Source organism: Astatotilapia calliptera, chromosome 15 (genome assembly GCF_964374335.1).
Source record: "Astatotilapia calliptera chromosome 15, fAstCal68.1, whole genome shotgun sequence".
Classification (NCBI taxonomy): domain Eukaryota; kingdom Metazoa; phylum Chordata; class Actinopteri; order Cichliformes; family Cichlidae; genus Astatotilapia; species Astatotilapia calliptera.
The window spans coordinates 34,130,333-34,154,550 of record NC_137436.1 but is presented as its reverse complement, the minus strand read 5'-3'; the positions used below and the strand labels follow the sequence as shown (position 1 = coordinate 34,154,550).

General features: G+C 40.1%; 1 protein-coding gene across 3 annotated transcripts; it reads right to left on the bottom strand.

The window, feature by feature from the left end:
- Positions 1-1,599: 1,599 nt before the first annotated feature.
- Positions 1,600-22,584, bottom strand: cep85l (centrosomal protein 85L). 3 transcript variants are annotated; one of them, XM_026194114.2, is made up of 12 exons: positions 22,149-22,584; positions 19,509-20,323; positions 17,331-17,416; positions 15,233-15,350; positions 14,975-15,142; positions 14,711-14,863; positions 13,619-13,773; positions 12,167-12,284; positions 12,037-12,087; positions 11,130-11,237; positions 5,893-6,070; positions 1,600-2,909 (listed from the first exon to the last, which is right to left on the bottom strand). In XM_026194114.2, the coding sequence occupies exons 1-12, from the start codon at positions 22,192-22,194 to the stop codon at positions 2,743-2,745; spliced, it is 2,163 nt and encodes a 720-aa protein (XP_026049899.1). In that variant the 5' UTR covers positions 22,195-22,584; the 3' UTR covers positions 1,600-2,742. The 3 variants fall into 3 exon arrangements, with proteins under 3 accessions (XP_026049899.1, XP_026049900.1, XP_026049901.1); XM_026194115.2 differs by having other exon boundaries at positions 13,619-13,770; XM_026194116.2 differs by lacking the exon at positions 11,130-11,237.
- Positions 22,585-24,218: the final 1,634 nt, after the last annotated feature.

Sequence of the window (24,218 nt, the reverse complement as noted above, 5' to 3'; positions counted from 1 at the left end):
AATGCAAACAGCTCGTACATGTTACTCTAACCTTTTAAAGTAAGCCTTGGGGCCCAGGCTCCAGGGCCCGTATCCCTAAAGAATCTTTGTGCAAAAAGTGGCTCCTAGCGGCCAAATTCTAAGAAAATTCTCAGAGTCATGACGTTTTCTTAGAATTTCCCCTAAAAGTGACATGACAATCCCAGTTAATATAAAAGCTATTCCTCAAGATTCCTAACGCTTAAAAGGGCTCCCAAGGCGAGATCTGCTAAGAGCAGGGAAGAGGACTTTTAGTGGCTTAGGAGTTCCCCTAAGCAGCTGCACAAAATGGCCAACAGAAGAGGCAGGAGAGATGTCCTGCAAACACTGGATGACAGGGAATTATTGAGACGCTACAGATTGGATCGTGCAGGAATCATGTTTGTGGTGGATCTCCTTAGAGATGCAATTACTTCACCAACTCGACGCCACAACACTATTACACCGGAGACGAAAGTAATCACAACCCTGAGGTATTTGGCATCCGGGAAAATGCAACAATGCAGCAGTGATGACTTGGGTCTGCAATTACAGACATTGCTAAAAGCTGAGCCGTGTTAGCCTCGTTAAGACCACACTGGACTTGTAACGTTGTGATTTCTACTTCATTAAGGACAGCCCCTTGAGATAGGCCATCTTGTTTTCAACAGGGTCCATATGGGAGTGAAAGTACAAAATATGTCAGCTAGGATATTAATATGAGCAAATAAGACACAAATCATTATTTGAACAGGGTGTAATGAGTTTAAGTTTTCACATATTTTAGATTCTAATGGCTATAACCCCTACAGCTTACTATTCATTTTCCAGATATTTTCTTGAATGTGAAATATTATTTACAATTACAGTCAGCATAAGATTAGAGTGTATAATTATGTTTATTGATTTGAGGGTACATCCTTTGCTCATTATCACCAAAAGCTCATTTCCATCAAACTTGTAGGTTCAACCAATCACGGCTTTTTAAATGATGACTCATACCTAGCAACGGGGTCAACCACACCTCCTCACTAAGATAGGATTTTCCATCCATTCCTTGCTCAGAGTTCACTGAAAATGTTCTGGAATCACTTCTAAGCTAAAACTCCTGGCAAGGAATTTTTAGGTTAAGTTAGGAGCTCTCTGAGAGGATTCTCAGAATCTTTAGGGATACGGGCCCAGGCCTCTAAAAACATCCCAGATAACAAGTGCTGCAGGTGTAACAGGTGTGACTGATACAATTTCACCTGCAAGGCTTCTCAGGTTTTTTCGTATCAGGGCAGGCAAGGCCCTGAACACCAAAGCAGCCAGTCTGGGCGAGTCCACTTACCCGCATTGGCTCCGTTGGCACAGGGTGAAACTCACAGATCAGAGATTAGGAGTGAAACAGGCTTCATGTACACAGAAGAAAGCTAATGCTAGGAAACAAACACGTTTGTAAGTTCTTTGTGAAGCCATGGTGATAGATTAATATTTTCATTAAAAAACAAACAAAGAGACACTAAGTGACTTTTCTATTTTCTAGGGCCGTGCTAGTGAAGATCCTCACATGGGCGTCACTGTCTGCTGTGAAAATGGAGATTCATAAAGACCGCACATCGAAACAATCAACAGACAGTTTAATCACACACATACACACACAACAAGCTTGCACATTTGAGTCTTTCCTGCCATAATCTGCCTTATTCACAAGTGCAGTATATATTTCAACAAGATCACTCAGAGAGCACGTACTAAATCTGTTTCATGATGTTTTTATTACATTATAATGATGTAGACCTATTATGGAATCGTTGTGATGTTGTAAGCCATTGTACTGAAAAAAAAAAATAGGAGGTGTGTTGTACAGTTCTCTCCTCATATATACCATATACTGCTCATACGGTCTCATTTGTTTCTTTAGGGTCAACTTTGACCGTAAATGAAGATCAAGGTCAAATGCTTAGCCAGCTTAGGTACTCATGTCCCCAAAGGCCTCGTATGTTGTTGTGAAGTTTGAAAACAATCTTTAAAAATTGTGAGTGACATAAAGTTTTACTGATTTGGACATTTGATGTCACCTTTTTGTTCTTGCTTTCAATCAGCTCGAGCTGTTGGTGTCTATCATCAGATGCTAGACTGCTAACAAACAGACAAACAAATGGAACCGATCACCTACTCAGTGCTTTCAGGGGGACAATAATATTCTTTTCATACTTTAAGTGCAATACAAGAATTACTGTTATATACTTACTTAAATATTGTCCCCTTACTTTATCTCAGTGTGCAGCTTGCTTTATATTTGTATATACTCTCTTTAACACATGTTTATAATAACTCAATTACATTCAGTTCCTTCGTACGATCTCTCTTTATTGACCTGACATCAGAGAGCTCCTGCCATGTATTAAAATACAAGTTGCATCCAGCAGCAGCAACACGATTAGCTGACTGCTGGAGAAACTATACAGATGGGCCTTTGGGATCCCAGTGTCTTTCCAAGCAGCTGTTTTTCCAAATTAGCGGATCCTCAAAACTGATTTTTTAAAAGCTTATTAAACAGTTTAGGAAAACATTAACAAACATTGTCCTTGTTCATTAACATGCTCCACCTGGATACTTTTTGACAGGAAGTTTGGGGTTGTCCCATATATATGTGAGCGTGCTGTCCACTCAGCTCCAAAGGGAGATGTCAGTTACTACACAGCAATCATACAAGTATCATTTTGCATTCTTTCTCTGCGAAGTACAGAATGTGAAAGGAAGTCACTGAGAAATGCAGTCACCCATAAACTGATCGTAGCAGTCTGAGATGCTTTTCCTCAGCGCATCGATGTCTTTCCTCAGCTGGCCAACTTCCAGTAGCTTTAACCTTAACTTGTCTTCCACTGCCACCACTTTGCAGTCACTGTCCTCTGCTGAAAAGGTCAGCGCTGAACAGAGAAAACAAAGGAGAAAATGTTATGAAAAAGTCAAGGACAATATTTAGTGAGCCAGATTATGACTGCATGAAGAAATGTGAAGCAGTGCCTTGAAAAGAAAATGATTAGGGCAGAAGGCACCATACACATGTCTCTCATGCAGTGCAACTGTGCTCTATCGCATTGAGACTGTCGCTACACTCGGGGTATGACTCCATGATTAGGGCATCAGGGCACATGGAAACTTCTTTAAGACACTTATGCTTGACTGGTCACGCCCACAGCTGTGCAGAGTGTTGGGAGTCTGCATCAGTATTATGACTGAGTTGGTTTACAGTATTTAGTCCACCTGCCTGTTTAATGGGAAGCATATGTTGACTTTCTGGCTGTGACCCCTTGCCTGCGTATTGCTCATGGTTTACGTGCTGGGTGGGACCTTGCTGTGTCAAGGCCCTTTTAAATAGGACTCCGCCCAGGCTGTGCTGACCGCTAGCTAGAGTGAATGGCCCAAAATTTGTGATGCACTGGCTGCCTGGCGAGTGAGTTTAGAACAATGTGTTGCTCACGATGTCACGGGTTAAACACTCAGTGCTTTGTAAAACAAAAAAAGAAAACTCAGCTGTAAGTTGGGTGTGATGCTTGCTCGCGGTTCATGAGGTCACATGCTTGATGCAACCTTCCTATGGCGCCTAATGGAAGAGGATGGCGAGTGAGTTCTCTCCAGCCAATGCAGACAGCCTTGCGTGTTGCTCACAGAGCCATGAGTTACACGATTGGTGCTTTCTTCATGTGAGTTGGCTGTGACTCCTACTAACATATTACCAGTGCGAGTTATTGTGCTTGGTAGGTCCCTGCTGCATGCAGACATATAGGAATCATATCATTGTTGGGTTTTCCTCTGTATGTATTATTGTAAGGTCTACCTTACAATATAAAGCACCTTGAGGCGACTGTTGTTGTGATTTGGTGCTTTATAAATAAAACTGAATTGAAATGAATTCAACTGTAAGCTACCTGTGGTCCTTACTGGTGTATTGCTCTGAAGTTTGCCACAGTGAGGTCCCATCCAGTGGCTTCAACAGACAGCTGATGGTCCAGCAAGTGAGAACTTATCTTATTTTATATGTTTAAGCATGTTTATTGTTACATTTCTTCTCTATCGGGGGAAAGGAAAGTTAGAAATGACTATCCACTTTTATGCATAATCATTTCTAACTTTCCTATTAGTCATGTTAATAAATACATTTGTTAGCTGGAATATCTGTGGATTTGGAAATCAGGCACAAAATATTAAACATAGGGACATCATATGTGGATTTACGTCTACTGCAAGAAAACCACTTGTGCAAACAGAAGGTGAAGACGTTTGATTTCATGATGAGTCAAACACAGCTCTGAGTGGTTTCCACAGATTTATAATCTTTTTGTGGGGTAGGTCAGATGTGAGGAAGACAATCTTTCATAAATAACCTAAAAAGTTCAGAAGGATGATGTTGTAGTCTGGGGCTAGCATCTGTTTATATACGTAAATCTTAAAATCTGTGTGTGGGGAACACTAAGAAAAAAAAAGTTGGGTCACAGCTAGTTTTGTTCATCCAAGTTATAAATAATGATTTTGTGTTTGATAGAAAAAAAAAGATATTTCAATGCCCTGAGATATGTTGTTGAAGTTCAAAGGTTTCTGATAACACAGGTCTCCAGAAAAAAGAAAAACAGAAAGAAAATCAGCTGCGTAGTACGGAAGAGGATTAAGGCCACTTTTTTTTCTTCGTTTCCAGAATTCTGAGAATCATGAGAAAAAAAAATTCTGAGAAAAAAGTCAGAATTCTGACTTTTTTAAAAGAATTCTGGAAAAGAAGAAAAAAAAAAGACATACTCACTATCTTCTTAATCCTCTTCCATACTTCCGTAGCATGGGATACTTTTGGTAAATTTTATGTTTTTAGGGTGTTGAATCAAAAAATTATCTCCATCTCCTCATGTTTTGCAAAAAACATTGATGCTTCTCTGAACACGCTTTCGCTCTTAGAATATATATTAAATTCATGTAAGAAATCATTAGTGGATATGTTTTTTTTTTAACTCAAATATAGGATACCAGATTTCAGTTTAAAAAGGGAAATTGTATGCTTAATTAAACTTAAAAACATGAGTTTTGCAAGAAAACCTGACGTGATGGAATTTTAAAAACATTTTTCTTGGTTTCAGTGAGTAAAAATCTACAAGAAACAGTCAAAAAACCCTATGCAGATTTTTGGTTGCAAACCTGTGTAATTAATCAGATAATTATAAAATAGTTTTTGCAGCTGTTTATTACCATTTATTTATTTTAAGTTAGTAAACATTAAAGTGATACGCATTAACAACCTCACTTTACCTCAGCTGTCAATACGTTAAGTAAGAACCATCCACATGTATTTTACTCTGGAAGAGGCTGTAAAATTTTGAGTCTGATTCAGATCCATGAGTCAGTGAAACTCACTTCTGTCAGATGACACCAACAGTATCACCTCAGTATCGCTAAGCACTGTTTTTGTAGTTGTTAGCTCTTCCTTTCCGGCATTACCAAAGCTTTCTTTGAATTTGAGCTGACATTATTGAACTCTGACAGTTATCAAATAAACTCTTGTGATTTTTAGGACATTAGTGGGTATAATGTTAGCTTATAATCAGCAGCTATTGTCGTTGTTGTTGGCTCCAGACAGCTGACAACTGAAATCTTGGAATGGGATTTAAAATTAAATCAACAGCTCCGAAAATGAGTTTGAGAGCCCTATTCCAGGAATTTTACATGCGCACAAAGAAAACTGCTAACTGATTACTAGGTGACTAAAATAAAAATAAAAAATATATTTTTTTTTACAAATGCTACAAATCTTATTTGTATCAAAAAAATCATAAATGTCTGTATTTGTGTTCGCCCTCTAACTACAGTAGGTTACAAGTGATACATAAAGAATAAGTATAAATAAGTATAAAATGTATGCCTACATACATGTCATTCCTAGAAGCAAAGACAGGTTGGGCTCTTTCCCCTGCGCTCTCTGAGCCAAGATGCTGCAGAGACCCTGGAGGTCCAGTAGACAAAGGGACATCTCTTTCAGCAGCTGGTCCACTTCTGGAATTTCCACATGGGCTAAAGAAGACACCAGCAACCCTTCATCCATCACCTGCTGCTTGTCAGTGAAAAAAGAAAAGAAAAAAGAAAATATTTTTTAAATATCTTGGAACAACATGTTCCCATGTATCAGAAAACCCACCTCTCAGGGATCACTGCAACTTTCAATCTAGCATGAGTGCTATTTTTTTTTCCTATTTAACATGCACTGACAGCTAGGGATGGGAATTAATGCCAATTTAGCGATTCTGATTTCAATAGCGATTCTCATTGGGTTCTCACTGGCTCACTTTGAAAGTAACCACAATCTTTAAGCAGCATATCAAAGAAATTACATTCATGCAAACTAACTGCATGCTGTGGGATCACAGATTTGTGTATGTTGGAGGCATTTCCCCTGTTTATTGGTCATTACTCAGAAAAGTAATGTGTTACACATATTACACAAAACACTTTTCTTGGAAGTCATGCATTACTTTTAAGAAGTACTGCACTTAATTATTTTTATTACACCCATAAGAATGTAATTTGTTATACTACTCTTCACATTACTTTTGCATTTCAAACATATTATGCAGACACACATTTTTTCTCTCAGTATTTAGGTATGAACACAAAAGCACAAATGTAATCCAAATAAAATCCAGCACACAGAGACTACAAAGTGAAAGCCACAGTCATGTAGAATATACACGTCTGTTCATGCTTAGATGTACATCATTTAAATGTGAACAGACAAAGACGGAGCCTGCAGCACTGCTCATCGGTGCCTTTTTTACCTATTGAAATTCAGGGTCTCGCTGCTGGTTCAACATGATGGATTATCAGAACAGTTCACTCCACTATAGCTCTCCCCACTTTCCAACTGTTTCCAGACTCTCTCTCAAACCCACACAAAGACTGTTCACCATAGGGGATTCTCCAAGCAAACCTGAGCACAGTGAAAATACAGACTGGCATCTCTCTCACAGGCAAGCTGAAATATTAACTCAAGGGTTGGAGGTGAGTTGCACTAACTTATTCAAGACAATGATCCAGTGAGGATTAAATAACGGCCACTCCCACTGCTCTTGCAACAGTTGTATAAAGATCGAATGGCCAGACACCCCATACTTCCGAAAGACCTCCCACAGAATACTCCAAGGGACATGGTCGAATGTCTTCTCTAAGTCCACAAAAGGCATGTAGACTGGTTGGGCAAACTCCCATTAACCCTCAAGTATCCTTGAAAGGGTAAAGAACTGGTCTAGTGTTCTGCAACCAGGACGAAAACCGTATTGTTCCTCCTGTATTCGACTAACGGATAGACTCTCTTTTTCAGCACCCTGGCATAGACTTTGCTGGGGAGGCTGAAGAGTGTTGGAACAGACCCTCTGGTCCCCCTTCATGATGATGGGAACCACCAGCTGGTCTGCCAATCCAGAGGTACCGCCCCTGACAGCCCTACAACACCCGAGGGGCCCTGCCACCAAGGAATGGTAAATGGACTAGTTCTTATATAGCGCTTTTCTACTCTGAGCACTCAAAGTGTTTTACACAACTTGCCTCATTCGCCCATTCACACCCATTCGTACAAGCTATTTTTTCTATGCTCCAAGAGCTTTCCATATAACATTCACTCGTACTCATACTCCGATGGATGCACTGGAGAGCAACTTGGGGTTAAGTATCGTGCCTAAGGATATTTGACATGCAGATGAGAGTAGAAGGGGATTTAACTACAAACCTTCCGATTAGAAAGTGACCTGCTCAACCACCTGAGCTACAGCAACAAGGAGTTGTTTAACTTCAGTGACCTTACACCAGTGATGGATGAGTCATCCCCCTCGTCCCCAGACTCTGCTTCCTCTACAGAAGATGTCCTAGTGGGATTAAGGAGGTCTTTGAAGAAGAAAGTCTTCCTCCATGTCCTCTCCGAACTCCTCCCACAACTGAATTTTTGCTTCAACTAGAAAGTGCATTTTCTGAAGAAACTGCAGTGTGAATGCTTGAATCTGAATGTATGCACTGAAATGAATTAATTGCTGAATTTTGAGTTAAAAATATTGAATGAGATAAAAAACAAAACAAAAAAAAAACGAATTTAACCTGAAAACAAAGGTGCTGAACTGCTAAAAGCTGGACGTTACACAGAAGAAGAAGTTGGAAAAAAACTGAAAATGTTTTAAATGTAAATTAGAAAACCCTAAGAAATGAGAAAAGAACATTTAGAGTCAGAAAACATCTGAATGAATATTAAAAGTTCATATTCTTTGAATCACTGAATGAAGAAAATGTGATCCCTCCGCTTGGATCCACACAGTTTAAAAAGTTTAAATGTCTGAGCTTTGAAAGACACTGTGTTGGAAAGAGAACAATAATGGCGACATTTTGAGGGTAAAATGATGGCTGTAACACTGTGGACACAGCAGCAGTTGAAAGAGAAGTGCTTAAGATGAATCTTGGTACAGTGGCAGGCAGAGCTCGTTAAGCAGGCAGGTGTGAGCCTGGTTGCTATAGTGACCGCACCCAATGGCTCCATACACACGCACACAGACATGCACCTCACTTTTGCTGCTTAAAATGAACAGAAAAGTCAGGCCGAAACAAATCGTTCCCAAATGAAAAGTAAAAGTCGTATTGACAAAATTCTTTCACCGTGAGTGACAGCAATGTCTAGTCTACTGAATTCTCAGTTTTCATGCCTGTGGAGTTTATTATATGGACGTGGTGACAGTGGAAAGACACCATGCTCTTCTGATTTTCAAACGAACCTTCTGAGCCATTTTAACATTAGAGTCTATGGAAGAGTTGGAGGGAGGAGGCTGTGCATTGGTGACATTTACGAAAGAACCATAACACCTAGGACAATAGTAAACACATTGGATGAAAGAGGACAGCCATGGCTATGTTTTGAGGGTAAAATCATACCTGTAGAGCAAACGCTGCGGACACAGCAGCAGTTTTAAAAAAGATTTTAAGATTAATTTTTTTGCTCCTCTCACTCTAGCAGTTGAGCTGCCTCACTCTAGCCCCAACATTCCGTCCCATACACACCCATTATAAATTTTGAAACGGGTGAAAAAACATCATGAAACTTAAACTGGAACTGAAGAAAAAGTATAATAGATATTGAAAAGATAAATACAAGTTGAATAGTTGAATGTCTTGTCTTCGTTTTAAAGTTTGAATGGTGGCTCTATGTCAATGTATGTGGAAGTAGTAAGAGTTTAAAAATGAGTAAGTTGAATGAGAATTTGAAGGGTCTCCCCATTGAAATACATGGGAAATTTTTGTTGAATAAAGTTGAATAAAATTAAAAATATAAATGTTAAAAATGAGAAAAATACAAGCAATCATGTCCAAAATAATAGGAATCTAACGATGTTTGAATGGTTTTTCTAAGTTGAACGGTTTTGAAGGAGTAGGCTTTCAAAAAACGTACGGAATAGATAAAATATAATAATAAAGATTAGAAGAACAATACTGTGAATGCTTTTCAAGCATTCACACTAATTAATGCCCGAGCCACGTTCCACTTGACCTGTCTGTACCTATAGGCTGCCTCTGAAGTCCCACAGGCTAACCAAGCCCAATAGGACTTCTTCACCCTGATGGTTTCCTTCACCTCCGGTCTCCACCATCTGGTTCGGGGGTTACCACCATGACAGGCACCAACCACCTTGCGGCCGCAGCTCAGTGCAGCAGCGTCAGCAATGAGGTCCATTCGAACTCAATGTCCGCAGTCTCCTGTTGACAACCCCACAGGTGGGGGCCTCTGCCAGGCGTTCCCAGCTTACCCTCAATATCCATTTAGGTGCCCCAGGTCTGTCGAACATCCTCTCCCGCCACCTGATACAACTTACTACAAGGTGTTGATCAGTTGACAGCTCAGCACCTTGCTTCACCCGAGTGTCCAGAACATACTTCTGCAGATCTGATGATACAATTACAAAACTGATCTTATGAACTGCGGCCTAGGGTGTCCTGGTGCCATGAGCACTTATGGACACCCTTATGTTTGAACAAGGTTTTTGTGGTTTGTGGTTGTGGTTTGCACAGAAGTCCAATAACAAAACACTGCTCGATTTCAGATCTGGCAGGCCGCTTTTTCCAGCCACGGCCGTCCAGGTCTCACTGTCACTGCCCACATGAGTGTTGAAGTCTCCCAGTAATGAGAGAGTCCCCAGGAGCAGCACCCTCAAGCACCCCACCTAGGGACTCAAAGGCAGCCAGGTACTCTGAACTTTTAGGCCATGTTATGGAGTAATGCAAAAGTAATAAAACAAATTCAATTCAATTCAAAATCCTGCTCCTCACATACAAGGTTTTAAATAATCAGGCCCCATCTTATCTTAATAACCTTGTAGTACCATATCACCCTATTAGAGCACTTCGATCTCGCACTGCAGGCCTACTTGTTGTTCCTAGAGTATTTAAAAGTAGAATGGGAAGGAGAGCCTTCAGTTTTCAGGCCCCTCTTCTGTGGAACCAGCTTCCAGTTTGGATTCGGGAGACAGACACTATCTCTACTTTTAAGATTAGGCTTAAAACTTTCCTTTTTACTAAAGCATATAGTTAGGGCTGGACCAGGTGACCCTGATTCCTCCCTTAGTTATGTTTTTCCTTCCCACTGTCGCCAAAGTGCTTGCTCATAGGGGGTCATATGATTGTTGGGTTTTTCTCTGTATCTATGAAGCGCCTTGAGCGCCTTCATAGATACATTGTTGTGATTTGGCGCTATATAAATAAAATTGAATTGAATTGAATAGTGTTTTTACAGGGAGTAATTAAGTAACACACTGCCACACTTTTTAAAACAGTAATGAGAAATATATAATAATGGATTATTACTTTGAGTAACAGCACCACCACTGTTCATATATCATTGATAGTTGGAAAGAACTTAATCTCAAAAATAAAGCTGTTGGTAGAGAATCAAGTTTAATAAGTAAATGATCTGAAGACTAAAATTAAAGTAATTTCAGTAAATGATATGCTTAATTTTCCTCTCATGTGATGATCTGAGTTGTGGCTAAAGGTTTGGGGCAGAGGAGATTCAGCACCTATCAATGACTAACCAAAAATCAATTAGACAGGCAGAAGAATTAAGCTAATACTTCCACCACAGATACCTGAAGGAAGGCTGTACTGGGTGTATTCAGGCTTTTTCCCTTTTCTGGAAGGTAAGAATATTGCTGACGAGAAAGGCCTCTTTTCTTCTGCAGTGTTGTGCTGGTAGACTAGCAAAACAAAGAATGTGACAGATGAGCTTATGTTTTCTACAGAAAAATAATATACAGTCATTGATCGTCTTCTTCTTTCAATGTGTTTAGTCTTTGTCACAGTGGATGAGCTCCATCTCACTAGATCCAAGAGCCTATGAGGTCTTCTCCTGTCTGATGCCTTCATTCACAACTGCCCAGTATATCCACTATCCATCCACTGTACATGTCCAAATGATTTCAACTTTGCCTCTCTAACCATTTATCACATCCCTCGATTATTAAGTGAATTTCAGGCTGAGAGGTACCATAGCTGATTTTGGCAATAAATCAAACAGTAAAGACTTGGATCTCAAATTTTATGACTGATGCCTGAGCAGGAAAACTTTCTGTTATGTAATCTCACTTATACTGAAGCTTGGAACTGTTCTCAAATAATAACAGCAGGAAGTTAGCCTGGTATTATTATTATTATTTTCTTTAATGAAAAAAAATTTTTTTTTTCTCAATACAGTTTTCTAAGTTTGCAGATAATGCTTTGGTAGGGTGAGGTCAAGGTCAGTGTCTGTTTTGCAGGATGACCACAACACTGCATCAGCCTTTCACGGCTGAGGATTTAAAAAAAACAAAACACAAATTGTCTTCATTACAAGTTTCTTCAGGCGACATTTTTCAAACAAAGTAGCTCTTTTGCTGAGTGATTTTAATTCATTCTCATGTGTTGCTGATCATCTGTGGTCCTCCTGATTATCAGATGTAAAGAAATACAGCATATACAAGAATTGTACAGTGAGGGTGTAGATTTATAACAACCTACCATGAGTTGTGAGGTCAGTCTCTCAATCTGTTCTCGTTGATGCTTAAACAGCTGGAGGTGATCAGACACAACACGTGAATGGCTTCTTCATGTGTTTTGTGTATGTGCATAAATGTGTTTAGAATGCTACCTTGCTGCTGTGATCTTGCTGCTTAATAAGCTGATGGTTTTCCACTTCAAGCCGCTTCAAGTCTTGCATAGGTAGCCTCACTCCATCATCCAAACACTGCTGCACCTTTTGCTGTAGACTTTACCAGAATAAGACATGAACAAAACAGAGACATGAATGAAATGAAAAGAATATCATAAATAGATCATTTAGTATCACTTGTGTCATCTTTACAGTAAATGAAGATGTGTGTTTACAGTTAATGCACGTGAACTGTGTAGTTAACGACAGGAAATACTTCAGATCTGCCAGTGCGCATGTACCATATGTGATCATAATCTTCTGGAACTGTACCCATAAAAATTACAAATACAGGTGGCTCCAAGTGGTACCGCCCTGACCTTCTAGCAGATTCACCTATGGTATAAATGTGAAAGCCCCAGGCAGTTTTCTGAAAATTTGCCATCTGACCTTTACTTTCAGTTCAAGCTCACTGGGATTTAAACTCTTCTGAAATTTTTACTAGATGCATCACTAGAGGCTGAATGTGAAATTCCTATGTGAGTTCCTTCTTGAGATATGGCATTCCCAAGATTGACTTCTGACCTTGATAGGGTGACAGCGATACACTAACAGCGCTTTACGACTAAGGGGTAAAAATGTGTACCCAATTTCAATTTGGCTCCGTCTTCTACAACATTGTCTTTTGAGCAAATGAAGACTGATTGCACCACGCTTGCTTACATACTTCTAGAATGCTCCTTAGACTATTCACTGTGACTGCTTGGATATATGCTGCAACCTTATTACAAATATTAGTGTAAAACAACAAATATCAACTTCTGTGTCAAAGTGCAGATGAGGACAGACCATTAACCCCCCCATGAAAACATATTTTTTAAACTATTAAAAAGAACAGGGAATCCAACTTTGGATTCTTTTCTTTTGATCCAAAGTTTTATTTTCAATGCCCCAAAATTCAACAAATCTTTTCTTCAAGTCTAAACCAAAGTGTAAGCTCAAACCCTTGTCTTATTTTATCAAAACTGATCTAATAATGCTCTCTAAAGAAAACTTGTACGTTTAGTAATGCTATTTTGGACATGCCTTGCTCTGTTGAAGAAGCGCTTTAAAGAGGCAAGGAAAATTGAATTTAATAATTGTTTAACTCATTTCAACTGTTGATGACCTAGGCTAAGATATGAATCTTTCCTAAATTAAAGACGAATTTTTTTTGCACTATGGTGATGAATCAGGAGATATCTATCATCCTTTAGACATTCACAAGTACAGCTAATAATAAGACGACATCCAGGGAGCTGTCTAAAAATATCAGCAGTGAGAAAATGACCTTGAAGAACCTATTTTAAATCAGGCACTGTATGTTTTCTGATTTTAGTACAGTCCTCACAAATCTGTGAGAAACGACGTACCTTATTTGCACACAAACGTATCATATACACATAAATATACCTATGTACAGATGCAATCAATTCTTTCTCTCTCTTTGCCTGCATCTTCATCTCGATGTCTTTGTCCTTCATCAAAGTACATCCTTCCTCTAGGCTCTTTTTTAGGTGAGACACTATTTTCTCCAGTTTCTTGCATTTCTGCTGTGCCTCCTCCTGCTGAAAATAGAAATATGCACAGTGAGATAGTAGAGCAGTACGAACAAAACCTAATCCTCTCTCTGACTGACTAAATGGGGTCTCACAATTTTAAATCCTGGACCTCAATCTGTTTATACTCTATATAAATAACATACAAATGTCTAAATTATTAAAATATAATTTATTTCTTGATGACATCACCTAATATTGTTTTGGGAAAAGTCTGGAATGGCTTCTAAATATAGTGGAATTGGAATTCCAAGAAATTGTTTAATTTAAATGAGAGCAAACAAAGTATCTAATATCAACAGGCAAATAAAAAATAAAGTCAATGATGAACAAGGTTGAAATGGAAAGACTGTATGAAAATACATTTTTGGTAATTGACCTTCACTTATATTCAAAATCATCCAAGAGTTTTAGTAGATACACCTAGGTTTTAATTTGAAAATCCTAGGTGACATTTTTCTCCAGTTATCGTGTTCAAAAGGTCCACTGCTGGTGGACCATCTTTAGGAGTAGTCTGGGTTACACAAGCAATGTGTACACAATTTTACACATTGCTTGTTCCTTTAAAAGTGATGCAGCACATTAATTGTTTACTGCCCAGAGAAGGTAATGTTGAATAAAAACAGAGCTTAAATGTAGGCTTAGCCTACCTCAACAAATTTTATCTTGTTTTAGGAACATATTTAGACTGTACCCAGTCTAGGGGTCGAGAGCAGAAGAAAAGAGGAGTATATGGTGAAAACAAACAGGATAAAACAAACTCAGGGATTATATTGTAAAACTGTCCTGCAGAAACCCATTTGCACTACGCTCGGAGGACAGAGGAGTCCCTGTCCCATATGAAACGCCACTTGCTTAGAGTTTCCAAGTCTCTAGGATGAAAAATGTCTCTGACTGATCAACCTGACTCACCTCAGGGTGTATGTATGCTCATATATGTGTTTACCCTGTTGGCCTGGACCTGTACTTCATCTAATGTTGGCAGGTCAGAAAGGTATTTCTCCAGTGTCTCTATGCGTTGCTGGTTTTCTTGGTTTTGGTTGTTCTCTCGCTGAAACTTCTTTTTTAGACTACAGATGTAGCGATCCCTCGTTTTTATCTGTGGATGAAGAAAATACATATTCAAACATATGTTTACGTTACTATACTTTCAAGAGTAAAGTACACTTTAAAGAGTAAAAAATGTTATATATATTAATTATTACTGTACCCTTTCCTCCAGTTTTCTGATATCCTCTGAATATTTCTGAGTAATTTGCTTGAAGACTTTGCTGAAATGGATTGTGTCAAGTTCAGCCACAGCTAATTTCTTAACAAGTTCTTCATCACAGGACAACTGATCAGGTGGCTGCTTGCGTGAAGTTCTCATTGTTGAGTCCTTAAAGATGACCAGAACTTGTGCTATAACTTTAATTATAAAAATGTTTTATGTGGTTATTAAATTTGGATATGAATGTTCATTTATTACCTGGATGTTTCGGGTGTGAGAGTCATCAAACAACCTTCTCTGGCTCTTTAAGACCTGATGTATTTTCTGTTCATTATCTCTGATCCGCGCATGTAGTAGCAAGATCTGTAGCTTTTGTCTGAAAGACAGAATTCGTTCCTACTTACAAAGATTCCCACCTGTATTGTTTTTTCCATATGCAATAAATAAATGACTAAAATAAAGTTTATTCGAGAACTGACAGGGTGAACAATTTGGATCTGCAAAAGATACCCAAACATGCCAGATGAAGAGTGAAAGTAGTGACAAAGAGAAGCACCAATGTTTGGAACACTTCAGTGTACCATAGTATTGTTGTGTGTTTTTAGGATTTTTCGCAAGCCTTTTTATACTTCAAAGTAACAAGACTTTTCCAATAAAAAATAAAAAACAACATCAAAGTTGTACATGTAAAAGGTTAGAATTTTGCTTTTGTAACCTTCAGGATGTCTGTGAAGGTTCTCAGTCATCCAGGTCATCGTAGTCAAAGGAGCTTGTAAAGAAAAGCGTCTGGACTTCTTTAAGTTGCTTGAAGACGTTTCACCTCTCATCCAAGAAGCTTCTTCAGTTCTAAGGTCAAATGGTGGGGAGTCCTTGACCTTAGAACTGAAGAAGCTTCTCGGATGAGAGGTGAAACGTCTTCAAGCAACTTAAAGAAGTCCAGACGCTTTTCTTTGCAAGCTCCTTTGACAACCTTCAGGATGCACTGGTGTGGTTTGTAGTCAAATCTCAAACAGCAGGCACAGGAATCACAATATCCACATCTAAGGCCATGATTCTCTGCCACAAAGCGGTAGTTGTAGCTGGTGTTTTTATTTGTTGTTCTTCTCTTATCAAATACACAACTCCTTATTTGCTACCACCATCTTCACTTTTTACTTAAAACTCTGTAAACTAACACAAGTTTTATATTTCCAATGCTAATGGAGTGAAAGCAGGAAAACAAAACAAGTCAAATCAACAAGTGTAAGCCTGGGTGAATAACAATATACACAGTTGCAACTGATCGCAGCTTGTTCCACAATAACTTTCACATATTTAGTTTGAGATAAGTATAGGTATTGGTGGACTGTTCTTATATTTTTCAAAGAGTACACTGAGTACAGGCTGTGGGTCTTTTCTTGGCAGCTTTAAGGACTCAGGTATGGACAGCTTGCTGCACTTAACCTAGCTGCAACTCTGATTTTTGGCTAACTTCCCTTTTCAGTGCCTTGAGTTTGGCCTCTAGTGTCCTTCTACATGGAGGCTAGTGCTCCTTGAGGCTGTTCACCTTACAGCCAAGCATCACTGCTGCCATCGTGTAGATCAGATGATTAGATTCAGTGATGGTTGCACTAGGGATTATCAGTAATGCTGCATTCACATCTTCGAGTACACCTTCAGAGGGTACAATCGCTTCTTCCGAATGTTGGAACACTGAGCGAAATGACGAAACTGACAACGAAACACTGAGTTGTTTCGTTGTCAGTCTGGATGTTGGGTATCAACGATCCCATAGATTCCACATCCTCTTCATGTAACCTCCTCCGCCGGGGTTATTTGCATAGTATAATTCCAACAGCTCCCTGTTTTCATCCCTTGTTGACTTATGCCTCTGTCAGTGCGCCACAGGGTGGCTGTGGCTACAATGTAGCTTGCCATCACCAGTGTGTGAATGTGTGTGTGAATGGGTGGATGACTGGATGTGTGAAGCGTTTTGGGGTCCTTAGGGACTAGTAAAGCGCTATATAAATATAGGCCATTTACAATTTATGCCTTCTTGTTCTAGTAGCCCACTTCTCATCAGTGTGTCCTGGTTCCTCAACACCTCATGCCAACCTTGGTTATCTAGACAACGTTCGAGCTGGTATGGCTTCAATTATCTCTTTCTTGCTCATATCCCTATCCAAGGTAGGCATGAGGGGATCTGGTCTGGGGATCCTTACTGGAGACAGACGCTCTGGTCGGGAGTCAGACCCCCAACCTGAAAGTGGGTAGTGTTACCCCTACTCTAAATGTATATATGCATGCATCTGCATGCAAACACACACACACACCCATATAGGGCAACTAAAATATCTGTCTGTTTGGCTTTCAGTACCTATTTATCTGTTGCTCTCTTTGTCTCAGTAGATCCTCTTTTACCTTAACCAGATTGTTGACAGGCAGGGAGGTCCCTCTCAGCATCTGGTAACACACAAATATAGAGAAGACAAAATCTAATTTATGCACACAGCGAAATCATGACATAATGTAAAAGCCTTAGTTGACGTCAGTTATAATCATGTAGTAGAGAAAGTTTTCACAGGACTGCCCAGTGAAAAACTAAGTACACCTCATGATTCAGCAGCATGTAGTTCTCTTAGGGTCCTGACAGAGCATTTCAGTCGCGTTAAGGTCCAGACTTGAACTGGGTCATTGCAACATCTTTATTATTTTTTGTGCATTCTTGTGTAGATTTGCTTTTCCCTGTTGGACAGATGGCGTTATATTTACAGTGATGTGAAAAAAATACACTTTTCCTGATTTCCTAACTTCTGTATGTTTGTCACACTTAAATGTTTCAGATCATCAAACAAATTTAAATATTAGACAAAGACAAAACAAATAAGCACAAAATGCAGTTTCTAAATGAAGAAGTTTATTATTAATGGGGGAAAAAATCTAAACCTACATGGCCCTGTGTGAAAGAGTGACACCACCCCTAAACTAACCCTAACTTGTTGGGCCACTATTAGCAGCAACAACTGCAATCAAGCCTTTTTCGATAACTGGCAATGAGTCTTTTACAGCGCTGTGGAGGAATTTTTGCCCACTCATCTTTGCAGGAATTCATTCACAATGAAGGGTTATTGAACATGAATCGCCTATTTAAGCTCATGCCACAGCATCTCAGTCAGACTTTGACTTCATTTTGGGGGTTTTTAAGCCATTCAGAAGTGGGCTTGCTGATGTGTTTTCTATCATTGTCCTGCTACAGAACCCAAATACCCAAATACGCCTGAGGTCACAAACAGATGGCCGGACATTCTGCTTCGGGATGTTTTGGCAGTCCATATTGTCCAAAACAACCCCACCATCACACTACCACCGCCATATTTCACTGTTAGATCCAAGATAGCGCCGATGTTTGTGGCTCGCCATCTACCTGTCTTACCTGTTCTGTTTTTCGTCTTATTGATAATGTTAACTTTGTTCCAGTTTGTTCTGTGTGTGTTTGTTCTAGTTTTTACCCTTTTGCTATGTAAAGCACTTTGGTCAACCTCTGTTGTTTTTAAAAGTGCTTATAAATAAATTGAATGATTGATTGATACTGTTGGTATGATGTTACTTTTCTGAAATACTATGTTACTTTTACGCCCGATGTAATGGGACACAAACCTTCCAAAAAAATAGACAATCAGAAAGGGGACAAACACTTTTTCACACCACTGTAACTCTAGAATACTATAATACAATGATTGCAAGATGTCCAGTGCCTGCAAAAATAATTACTGGTATGAGGTGTTTGTGCTGACTGTGGTTTTTGAGTTTGGTTTTTGTCAAACATGGTGAATTTTATATCCAATCATCTGAATTTAATTTGGTATTATTTTATGCCAGTTCATAACAGTCATTTCAAAACAGCTTGTTGTACTGTACGGTAAAACAAAAACTTTAAAACACTGGAGACTGTGTGATTGCCCCAGCAGTCTCACAATGTGTTACCAAGGTTACAGTTACAGGGAGTTACAGGGAGGACAAATATCTATTGGGTCATTGGTGACCAATCTAGGTTTTAGGTTAGCAGCAGGGTTTGGGTTGACTTAACAAGCAAACCGTTTTCATATAGCCAAAAACCTAATAACAAAATGTATGAGATTCATCTGAAATGTAACACATTGTAATTTGTGAACTATTGCTAATTGCATCTAAAACAACACCCAACCTTATCTCTAAATAGAGAGCTACATGTTATGATGTTAACAGGGAGAAGTTCATTGCCCCCAACCTAAGACCTCTGTCAAAACCAGACTCAGGGAGGGGTAGCCAACAGCAGCTGCTTGGTGAGATTAAAGACAAGACATATTTGAAAGCCATAGAAAGACAGTGATCAAACCACAAGTAACTACCTCTCTGAATAATAGGGTTGCTGTGTCCTAAATCATCCTTTCTCAATCTATGAGCATATTTACCTACACAGGATCAAGTCGTGGTCTTTTTATTTCCATACTTTTTCACTTTCCTCGTTTCTATGTTTATTTTCACTTTTATATGATAGCTGTAAAACCCCACTCACCTGTTTAAGCCCTGGATCACATTGATGTCGCTGTTGCCATAGTGACTGCTCATCTCCACCGCAGCCCTCTGTTCCAGTATCACTGTTATGACCAAGTTCACCTCCACACTTTCCTTTGAGCCTGTGCTCCATGTGCTCAGTCAGCCACATCTGGGTGCGTGCTTCAAGTTGAACTGGGGACGTTCTATTAGTCTGATGACCCAGTGGAGAGTCCATTTGGTTGTATGAGATGGGTTGATAAATACTGTAGTCCATGTATTGTTTCACTGGTGAAGACAGAGGTGAGAAAAGGGACATATCTGCCTCCAAACCAGTGGATAGCCTGCAATTGTTGTACTGGTAACCTGTGCTGGCACCTGGCGAGTGCTGGAGTAAGCTACTGCAGGCTGTGGGAGAAAGTAGCGGTAAATATAAGTCGACATCGGAAACTTGAGGTACCCTTCTATGCCTATGCTGTAGAACTCTATCTAGGGATCCTTGTGCATTTGGGTTGTACCGATATCCTGCTGTGCTAGTATTGCACGTATCAGTTCCTAATGATAAGTTGGAAAGCGAGGAGCACCTCCGGATAGACTGATGGTCCTTTGTGTCTAGACAACTTTGTGGGTCCAGATGAGATGTGGCTGGCACATGCTGCTGAGAAGACCAGTACGAGTAATTTGTGCTGTGGCTTGAAGCTGGCATTTTAAAAGTGGTTTTATGTGAGGATGAAACAAATGGCCTTACATGGACAGTAGGAATGCCATTATCCTGGCCCAAGTGCTGCTGCAAGAGTGGCTGGGAATACAGATGGGTGGTACTGGAACTGGAGTCATCTAGGGAAAGATATAAAAGGTTAAAGAAAAAATATGGGAAGGATCAAATAACAACACCAACCTATATTTATTGAGAACTGTAAAAAAAAAAAATCCCTTCAAGAAAGGGTTTTAGCATAAAAAAAGAAAAAGAAAAAAGGTACTGTATCCATTTACATAAAGACCGCAGTGACAAGATTGTGTATAATGCATGGATGGCTGTAGCTCAGGAGGTAGAACAGATCATCTACTGATCAGAAGGCTAGTGATTCAATCTATGGCTCCCCCAGTCTGCACGCCACTTGGGCAAGATACTAACCCCAAGTTGCTCTCCATTGCATCCATCGGAGTATAAATGTGTGTGAATGTTAGTTAGGAAGCACTGAAAAGCACTGAAGACAGTGAATGTGGTATGTTGTATAGAGCGCTTTGAGTGCTCCGGGGAGAGTAGTAGCTATATAAGAATCATTACCATTTACCATATATGCTCCTTGGGAAATCTATCTTGTAACTTACGACGCAACCCAAAACTCCTTTTAACCCTACGCCATAATCTTCCAGGGTTTTCAGAGACTTAAGCGCGTGTGCTAAAAGAGTAAGACATTTTTCACCTTTGTCAACTTCTTTGAGATGCCAAATGAAGACTGAACTCAGAGCTGACCTGGAAACTTCAGTGCTGAGATGTCCAAAAATATCCAAACACACCACAGCTGTGCACAGAGCACAGCACAGCTCCACTGTCCTTTCTCAGATTCATCCATAATCAAGATATTTGCAATGAACTTGTCATGGGCCAAGACCACCAAATTCCTCTTTCTTTTTTGTAACATGGTGAGATGACAGGACCTATCACACAGCATTAACTTTCCCTTTGTGAGCTGCTGGAAGCTGGGGTGGAAAGAGAATAAGCTTTACTAAAATCGCTGTGATTACATCAGAATATGAATCTGTTGAGTGCACAGTTGAAAGCTCGGCGGGGCTTTGTGTCGGGGTCCTCCAGTAGGCTCTGTGCAGCAGACAGGCTGACAGAGAGAAACACTTCTCTACCAGACTAAATCTGTAAGAACAGCAGTGGAAGTGTCTCCCACTGATTGTACAAATATAGATATATTTTTACTTGTTATTTATCTCACGAGTCGCTGTGATTTGGACGACAGAGATATGCTGCTTCAGTTTGCTCTGCCCTGCCTACTGAGTAACCCGACTCCGGCTTATTTTCATACTAACATTGATCGGGTGTTTAGCTGGGGGGCGGGATCTCTGCCGAGTGCTTCGTGAGCGTGGGCACAAACAGAGCGAACCAGAGGCGAAATAGTCTCATTTGTGCCTTTTCCAGTGGATTCTTCAGCTACTGTAGTAAATCCTGTCCATATTCAGTTTGTGGGTAATCTTAATTTTCTTTCACAACTTCTAAAAGTTTGACTCTTGGCCCAGAGTAGAGCCCCGATGTGATGTATATTATATTTATCTGATACCTTAAGAACTCTTTGTTTTCACAATATGACTAAATTATGTACAGTAATAACGCTTGTTATTCAGGCTACTTCAAAAATTTACCATGAGAATTGTTTAATATAACGGTCATTTAACGATAAACTATAAAGCGTGTTTACATGTATTTTGCAACATACGATCAAATATTTGAAGAATATTACTAAATGGACTATGCTGTGGCATCAGATGTCTGTGCTAAAAAATAAAAGCCACGGATGACTTCTAGCTCGGTAACAACGGAACCAACGTGCCGTATACTCGATATGTTAAAGGATTTAACAAGGACACAGCACTGCAGATGAAACGGAACCAGCTCCTTACTTGGCTATCATGTATTTCCAAAGCTCCTTACCTGTTTTATTAGATTCCATCTTTAAATTAGAAATGATTGGATCCATCTTCAAAATCACTTCTGCATCGCATTTTTTAAAAAAAAGGTCTTTTTATATCAGAGTAGGGAAAATCACGTTAAGCTCACTAAGATGACAAAGGAGAATAAAAGCAAGACGTTCAAGACGCGACAGTCTCCAGCAGCAAAGCTGTCATATATGCATACTTCCAGTAAACGAGGCCGTTCTGGGTTAACCATGAGTGGAAGTGCACCCAGTAATCTCTTCCTCCGACACCCGCATGCACCTCATAGTAATTCTTCGGCTGGGCTGAAACCGTTCCTGGCACAGTAACGAAATTATTCAACAAAAATGTGCAAATAACGTGAGAAGTCTCGTGCTTTCAGTCAGCCTACAAATTGCTAGGGTGACAAACCGCGGTCAAATTTCTTGCGCTTCTACAGTCACCTTTACGGCAGCGCCTGTTCTCTTTAATTCCCGATCGCATGTATGACAAGCCATTAGTGCCAAATATCGCCCCTTTTCTAACCCGTGGTTTTCTGCCACCCGGATGGCGCCTTGAACGCACCATCCGAGTGGCCAATAAACACGATTCTGATTATGAGGTATTTCCCTCTGGACTGGATGGCACACACGAGTAAATTAAGTAGAAAAATGTCATGTTTAAAGCCTCTTTAAAAATTGTTTTTTGGAAACCACAAGAAGAGAAATATGTTGCATTCCCTTATGTCATTTTACATCTTCACTGTCAGTAGACAATTGTGAACATATTTTGATCTGGCTTTTTTTCCTTAACTCAATAGACCTGGCACACATTCTACAAAGACAACTCTCTTCCTCTGCTTCAAGCTCTTTGCTTGTAGCTTGAACCTATTCGCTGGAACGTTGAGGACAATATAATTGCACAGCAAAGCAAGACACGGGTAGGCAAAATTCTTCATGTTTCTCGTGCACGGGAGAGACCGGACAGACGCCGTTCCTTCGCTTGATCCCAGTTGCTTTCTCCGTTCTCCCGTAACACTGCTCTTTTATTGAGGTTAAATGAATATGCATAGGGTCATTAACATATAACATCTCACATAGGTATACATGTAAACAAAGAATACTGTGTGTGTGTGTGTGTGTGTGTGTGTGTGTGTGTGTGTGTGTGTGTGTGTGTGGGGGGGGGGGGGGTCAAAGTGTGACCCCATAAACGACTTCCTTAACCTGCTGGTCTGGAAAATCCAACAGTTCATCTAAACAAAAAGCAGGGCGAAAACAGGGCGTTGTTGGAATGCTACTATGCAAGTAACCCCGGCGGAAGGGGCTACATGAATAGGATGAGGGACCTATGGATTCTTCGATACCCAACATCCACAATGACGGCGAAACAACTAGTAGCTCAGTGTTCCAACATTCGAAAGAAGGGACTGCTCTCACAGCTAGAGATTGACGAGGTACAACACAAATGCTACGGCAAGGAGGAGTCAGGACGCCAGGTCAGGGGGGAGATATCATCACCCCCACCCGTGTTTGGGTACATAGCCCCAAGTGCGATAGGAGAAGGATCGTTGAGTGCGAGAGGAACTGACCTGAAAAATAGGATCATGGCCAAGCTTGAAACCTGGATCCCGCGTAGCCGGTTACCAAGATTACGTGAAGTTCCCTCAGAAGGTCTGCTAGATGATGTTAATGCAGCACTGCGGACAATACCTACAACCACGATTACCGACACTAACAAGCTGATCTACAATACGGCAACAGTGATCAGTGAGATGCTTGGCTACAAGTTGAACAGCGACAAGGGGCAGTGCCCTCCATGGAGAAGGAGGCTAGAGGGCAAGATCAAAGTAGCACGGAGGGAGGTTAGCCAACTAACGGAGTTGCAGAAAGGTGCGACAAATAAGGTGCCTAAGAAATACAGCAAGCTGTCCATACCTGAGGCCTTGGAAACTGCCAAGCAAAGACTCACAGCCTTGGCCAGCCGCTTGAGGAGGTACACCAGAGAGATAGAAGGCAGGAGAATAAACCAGCTGTTCTCCACAGAACCAGCAAAGGTGTACTCTCAGTGGCAAGGGAACAATAAGAGAACA